General features: G+C 32.7%; 1 protein-coding gene across 1 annotated transcript; it reads left to right on the top strand.

The window, feature by feature from the left end:
- Positions 1-4,679: 4,679 nt before the first annotated feature.
- On the top strand, positions 4,680-7,807 carry LOC128200948 (uncharacterized). The gene is made up of 2 exons (XM_052896144.1): positions 4,680-5,348; positions 5,873-7,807. Exon 2 carries the CDS (start codon positions 5,878-5,880, stop codon positions 7,747-7,749), a length of 1,872 nt encoding a protein of 623 aa, XP_052752104.1. The 5' UTR covers positions 4,680-5,348; positions 5,873-5,877; the 3' UTR covers positions 7,750-7,807.
- The last annotated feature ends 15 nt before the right edge of the window (positions 7,808-7,822 follow it).

Raw genomic sequence — 7,822 nt, 5'->3', positions numbered from 1 at the left:
GCAGCAATGTAAGCTGAAATTTCGACTACTTTTAGTCCGGAATGCAGGTGTTTTGGGGATAATCGCCAAACTGTAGCGTTAAAACTTTCGTTCGCGTTCTGCGTATGACCACCAAGGCATCGCTCAAGTAAATCATCTTTGGACAAATCTTGATATATTGGTAAAAGATGCTGTTTTAAATCTTCACCAAGTAATGGAGCTAAATTTTCCTTTCGAGGATCTCGATTTTGAGCAATAGCCTTCTGCCATTTGCACCAGCTATCAACGCCTACAGGGCAGTTATCATGTTGGGGATTTTCTGTAGTGGAAAAAATATGATCATAAGTAGCCATTATGGCTTTTTTCATATTTTCAACACTGTTAACATTTCTCTGAATACTTAAACCATAATATTTTGTTAATTTTTTTACCACTTTATCAGTTAGTTTTCCTCTCCCCGAAAGTTTCTTTTCTTTTCTTACATTTCTAAGTCGAGAACCCATTCTTTTTTCTACATGACCAATACATTCACTCTTCACTACTGGTAACTCATTACCGTAAGGTTCTAAATCTAGAATAGCCTTGAATGTCTTAGAATCTCCGTCACCAATGTAGTTACCATATTTTACTCCGAATTTTTCTTCTGAAGTCGAGAACATTTCTTTCATGGCATCGACTTCCATCTTTCCTGACGAACCTTCGTGATTTTTTTGACACTCATCCTCGTGATATTCAATCCACTTACGGAATTCTTCTGTATGAGTCTTGTTCTTCCAGTAAATACAGCCTTGACAGTAACTACTTTTTGTTTTCAAATCAATAACTTTCCCTGAATAATATCCTATGAGCGTTGCAACACCGTAATTTGATTTGAAACCACGTTTTTTCCAAGTACCATCTCCAGATACTTTTAAAATATTTTTTTCTCTTCCTTGCTCGACATTTTTTTCCATCTCTTCTTTCACTGCCTTCTGCGATAGAAATTCAAATGATAATTTCACTGTATTATAAATGTGTTCCACAATGTTAGCGTAACAACTTTTACTCAAACCAGTGCATAGGTCCATCAGGTTACAAAATAAATTTATCCCTTCTCTTCCAACACCCAAAAGTCTCATGATAAACACTATTCTCCGGTTTATTTCAAATCCGTTGTTAATGAAAGGACCTGAATTTATTGTTTTATTACCACATGGACATGTGACAACAATTTTAAAACCAAGACCTCTGGAACTACACTCATTGAATTTTATCTTCTGATTACACACCGAGCACTTCACAATTTCAGACAAAGCTGTAAACACTGTAAAAAATTCAATTATCCTGTACCCGTGTAAAGGATTTGTTATTATATCTTCACTATCACGGGCATGGAGTTTTTTGCCACTGGCACTGTGATCATGGCTTACACTGGCTTAAATTTTTCACCTTCATTATTAGTGAATTGATTGCCCTGAAACTTTCGTTTCCGGGTGTTATTTCTTGCAATATTCCCACGTGTACCTTTTTTATAATTCGGCATTTTTGCTTTTCAAAATCGACTGAACACGAAGAAATCTCCAGCTAAACTAAATATATTTCTCGACTAACGATTATTCGTGTACTAATGTTACACGTGTGCAGAAATGTAAAAGTATATATATATATATTTACTAAAAAGGATTCTCGATAGTTGAACAAAAGAAATATTTCCATATTATAATAGAAGGGTCCTTTTCAAGCGCCCCGACTACCTGGCTCGTTACTTGACAATACGTACTTCGGCCCGCTCCACTGTATTAGCTATAACTTTGTAAATATTCGAGATTTTTTTTTTCCGGCTCGTCAGTACACGCTCAACATAGTATACTTTCAGAATATCGAAAAAAAAAAAATCGATTTTTTGAAAATTTTACATGAGTCTCCCCCCTTAAAACCAGATTTATCCGGTTTCATTCTTCAGTATTAATTATTGACGTTAACGCCGCATATTTATATTATAAAAAGAAAGTTTTTTTTTTTTATAAATAAGGATACCTACACAATATTTCATTTTGTCGATAATTACAAACAGGTACTCAGCTACATTAATGATAATTATAGATCCTGTGAGCGATAAAGGAAACCAGGAATGGAAATTATATATATAAAACTCAAGAAAGCTTAAAAATAGTTTTTTTTGGTCCTAGTCGACCGTGAAGAAGAGCCAAAAGGAAACAAAAGTAAGTTGTGTCAATTTTGAATTTAACTAAATAATGATATAAAAACTAGAAATAACATATTTGGTCTGTACTCCACAGACCATCTTGGTGGTAGAAGCTTATTATGACCACCTGAATAGCTACATGGATGTATTTAAAGAAGGGTCGTGCTCCGCTCAGTGTACGAGCGCAGTTTTCTGCACAAATACATGTGTACACTTGTACATAATATGTGCTTCTTTAAGGGACCAGGCTCCTCTGTTAAATAATTTTAATCTAATACCTCCATTTTTTACTTACTGATTTATTATAAAATATTGTACAAACGACCAAATTAATATGCTTTAGGTGTTCTCTACCAGTTAAACTTTAAGAAGTGCTGAGAGATCATTATATTTTGACTTAAATAGTAAAAAAACAAATATATATAATCTCTAACAGGCACGAGAGTTCTTCATATTATTCTTTGTTTCAGTTGTTATTAGTCCACTGCTGAAGATGTCTCCTCCATAAATTACCAAAAAAATTATCCTAAAAAACCCTAATTTTAGCGCTAAAGAATGTTTAATTTTATTACTTCTCATTAATATTTACTGTATTCGTTATTTCTCTTTTTACTTGGTGCAATAAAGTGTAAATAAATAAATAATTTTAGGTCAATGACATATATGTATGTAAATATATAAATAATATAGGTATATCTATAACAGACATAATTTATGAATATTAATGACTCTAATATACCACAATCGTAGTATTAAATATCCATTCGTATTTTCATAACGTAGGACTTCAAAAACACAAACAATCTAATATACAGTATTGATGTTACACTATCTTATGAACTGACTCGAACCAGTTCTTGTTGACCTGACCTCTTATGATTAGACATTCGTACAAGGCAGATTACGTTGAATAATATGATTAAATTGATTATTTCCTCTACTATTAATAAACATTCATAGAAAATAATTAAGTAGGTATTTCTATTAGAACTTAAGGTGGAAACGGTGGAAAAGCATAGAGAGCAGGTGAAAAACGGGAACAAGTATAAAGAAGATGAACAAGGGGGAATTTGTTTAAAACTCATCTGCTTGGGTAATTCTGTCAAAAACAGTTGTCTTTCAGTTTGAAGGATGAGGGTACACGGGAATAACACCTTAATCTTCAGTAATGACAAAACATAAAAGATATCATCGTCGTTTAATATTATCGTTTAATGGCCAATTTTCAAACCACATGAGTTTAGGATATGTTTTTTTATTTTGTTTTTCGATTGAAATATAATGTTTTATACCACACAAAAAAGAAAATTATAAACACAACTTACGTCACTGTATACATATTACACTTAATTCATTATATCGGTAAATAGGTTTTTATATTAAAGATGTAACAAATATTTTTTATACATCATATCGAGTACTATCTAAGTAGATAGGTAATATACAATATAACATACAAATATCCATAGACTTATTATAACGTACTTAAGCAAATATCCCATGTCACAGTATTCGTTCACTTTTGTCTCAGATTTTAATGAAGTAGCTTTTATCACAACAATGAAAAATAAATCCGCTTTGTAACAGCGAAGGATAAAACATTTTCCAGGTCAGCTACTTTCGCTACTAATATCTACAGATGGGCAAAGCACCGGGTTTAAACCCGGTGCTTTGGTAAAAACCCAATAAACACCCATAAACTCCCATAATCACCCAAAAAAATAGGTTTTTACGTATTTTTTTGAAAATATGTAAGTAATACCAATAAATTATTTTTATAAATTGTATTGATCAATTCTACAATATTAAATAAAACGTTAACTAATAATATTTCAGGAAATTTTAAAAATCTATATATAATAAAATGAAAGTAATTAATTTTCAGTGTTTTCATGTTGCAGTTGATCAACATGTTGGCCTTTTGCTTCCCGTAGATACTTTAAAATTTCTTCATAACACCTCGTTCGCACACATGGCCGTATATATTTAAATTCTTGAGCCACTAACAGTCCGAAATACTCATTTCTTTTATCCTCTTCTCCATAAATTAAGCATTTAGAACAGTTTGTTTCTTCTTTCAGTAAATTTTCTTTTACTTTATCCTCGTTTTTTTCTTTGTTGCGACGACGCTGGGTAAATCATCTGGACACTGGGTCTCACTATCGCCAAATATATTTGGAGATCGGCTTCGGCTACGGCTTGGCAGACATTTTTTTCTTTCTACAATTTTAAATTAAATTTATTAGAATAAATGCTTCGAACACACGCGATCTAAGTACCTTTTGTGTTTATTATACCTTACCTACCTAGGTATAAAAAGAGTACTTACGTAGATTTTCTTTTATTAACTGTTTTATACGAAGATCTTGATCTCTCAAATTAGCATCCATTTTACTTCCAGTGATTATCAACTAAATTAATAATCCACAAAGTATTAAATAACGTTTTTATGAAATATTTAGCACAAAAACAATACCCTTTAAATATCGATCGTCAGTAACTGTGGCTGACTTACCTATATTCTAGCAAGCAGGACTGCCAGATGTGAAGGGGAAATCCCCAATAAATTGTTGCATGTGACTGATGATGTGAGCATGTTCGTTTCATAATAAAAATGTTGCCAGGTAACCAAAAAGTCGTATGTTTTTGTGCGAATTACGATCATAATCTTTACGATCGTACATTAAAAAATAGACAAATAATAGTATGAGTACGATTTAAATCGTATATCTGTCAACCCTGCTAGCAAGACAGCGACAAAATCACGTTGCATAACAATGTAGCCCAAGCTTATATCTTATGAAATATACGGAAGAGATACGGACTTAGAAAAAACAGAAATGTTGTTCTTTGTGGAAGTCATTGATGAAATTCTATGTATTTTAGCCCGCAAACTTTCTTCAAACAAAAACAGCGCCATCTAGTATCGAGTTCTGTAATTATCTCTTTGTTTATGGATTTGAAGTAAGACCGCCACGCATGCAATACATTATGACTGGGGATTCCCCTATTCGTCGACGCTGAATATGAGGCGACGACAATCACTGTCAAACGTGTTCACTATTACTCTGACTCTGGTAACGTGACTTCCTGGTAACGTGTTAGGTAGGAAAAGCAGTAAAAAAGTGCATATTAAGGGAGCAGATTTGAAATAATATTTATACTTAACAAGAAATAATTAAAGGTAAGTGGATTTTTGAATGATACAATTATATCATGATCACTTAACAATTTTAACTTAAAATTAGATGTATTATTACAAGCTTTTATTTAGCTTGCGTTATGTAAATAAAAGTATGTAGGTATGTTCGTATGTTGATGCAATTATCCTCAATCCTCAACCGACTGGGATAAAATTTTCCATACACGTTTATTTTGGATGATAGTGCATAGTTAGCTGAGAGTCGTCATTGGATAATAATGGTGGATAGCCTAAGATGTGTACTAGATATTTATTTTTAACATAATATGCGTAAGTACCTAATCGAATTAAAGAAGTTGCTGAGAAAAATACAGAACAATACGATAATAAACTAGCGTCTGCGTTTAATCCTCCGAGGAGATGTAATTTTACAAAGGTTTTTTGTATTTATTTTATTATTTTTTTAATAAATTTATTGTAAATAACAAGAAATAATCATTGTAAAAAAATAGGCACTCTATTGTTGAATTTTCGTCAGACCAACTAATCATCGTTCATTTTTTTAGGTTCAATGGGGAGACCTAAAGATTTACGCATATGGGAGCACTACCGTACTTTACCAAACAAGTCTGTTTCTTGCAAGCTTTGTAATAAGGTCTACAAATTCAGTAATGCTGCCAAAATGCTTCAACATCTTATCACTTGTCCAAAATCTCCAGAAACATTAAAAGACTCTATGAAACTTATAAAAGATAGCTCGTCCAAAACCAAAATGTCTGGACTGTCAGAGATAGAGACAAATGATTCTTTTATAAGCCCCTCGTCGTCTGCTAACACTACAATAAATGCTGAGTTTCAAGACACCGATGATCATATAAAAACAGAATTAGCGAGAGCTATATTTGTAACAGGGACGCCATTATCGATGGTGCAACATCCTTTATGGATACAATTTTTCGAAAAATTGCAACCAAAATTTAAAATACCTTCACGTAAAGCTTTAGCGACAAAATACTTAGATAAAATATATAGAGAAATGCGTTTTGAGTTAAATGAGGAACTAAATGCTTGTAGTTACTTACACCTTCAGTGCGATGGCTGGTCTAATTTAAGAAATGAAGGAATAATAAACTTTCTTATATCAAAACCTCAACCTGCATACGTTAAAAGTTTGAATACAGAAAGTAATCCTCACACTAGTGAATACCTTAGCCAAGAAGTTGAAAAAGTAATGAAAGTGTATGGAGCAAATAAGTTTCTTGTACTTATTGGCGATAACGCTAGAAATATACAAAAGGCATTCGAATTAACAAAACTCAAATATCCACATGTTGTTCCTCTCGGTTGCTGTGCACATATCCTTAACTTGTTGTGCCAAGATATTGTAAAGATACAAGAAGTAACTGTGTTTATTATGCAAGCCATAAATATAATAAAAACTGTTAAAAGGAGTCAACGATTAAGTTCCTTGTTGATAAAATCAAGGCAGGGTGAAGATTCTACACAAACACTAAAATTGCCTTGTGCTACAAGATGGGGAAGTCATGTTACTTCGTTAAAAAGTTTGAAAGCAAATAAGATAGCTTTGCAAATATTAACAGTTAGAGAAGATGTGGTAATTTCAAGAGATATTAAAGATTTAATTCTAAGTGATGATTTCTGGACGAAGACAGGGGAATGTATAAGTATTTTGGAACCAGTCACTGAAAGCATATTTTACTTAGAGAGCGACCAGAATCGTTTGCATCGCACATACATTACATTTAGAGATGTACAAGCTAAGATACGTTTTGCATTAAATGAGATTTCGACATTGAGCGAAGAAAGCAAACAGCAGATTCTAACATCAGTATCTTCAAGATGCAATATGGCAATGAGGCCAATACATTTTGCAGCATATATTCTAGACCCCAGGACTCTAGGAGTCGAACTTACTCAAGAGGAAGAACTTAAGGGTATGGAGTTTATCTACAATTTAAGCCAACACTTAAGTTTGTCAAATGTAATGGCAGATTTGGCGTGTTATAAAGCTAAAGAAAACTTTTGGGCCAGAGGATTTGTATGGAGCTCATTAGATAGCATTGAGCTCCTAATATGGTGGAAAGGTATTTGTGGTTCCACTGAGTTAAGCAAAGTAGCGATTCGTATTCTATCAGCTCCCTGTACTTCGGCAGCCACTGAGCGTTCCTTTAGTATCCAAGGCTACATACATAATAACAAAAGAAATCGACTTACAACTGAAAGAACTGAAAAAATTTCATTCATTTGTTATAACTGGAATCTTAAACATAAAGCTGAATGCGAGGACATTCAGTTTAATGAAGAAAATACCTTAGAAGCTTTCATTGAGCAAGTAAATGAACATAACAGTTTAGACGAAATAGAGCCTATCGAACCTATACAATTCATCGCTTGTAATAACTCTGAATCTGACAGTGATTGACTGTAGTTTTACATTTTACTTTCATCTCTTTCTTAATAAACTCAAAATCAAATTAAAAGTTTTTTATTCTGTA

The sequence above is a fragment of the Galleria mellonella genome, unplaced genomic scaffold, assembly GCF_026898425.1.
Source record: "Galleria mellonella isolate WM207_F2 unplaced genomic scaffold, CSIRO_AGI_GalMel_v1 utg312, whole genome shotgun sequence".
Lineage (NCBI taxonomy): Eukaryota > Metazoa > Arthropoda > Insecta > Lepidoptera > Pyralidae > Galleria > Galleria mellonella.
The sequence above is the reverse complement of the archived record's forward strand: the minus strand, read 5'-3'. Positions and strand labels throughout refer to the sequence as shown.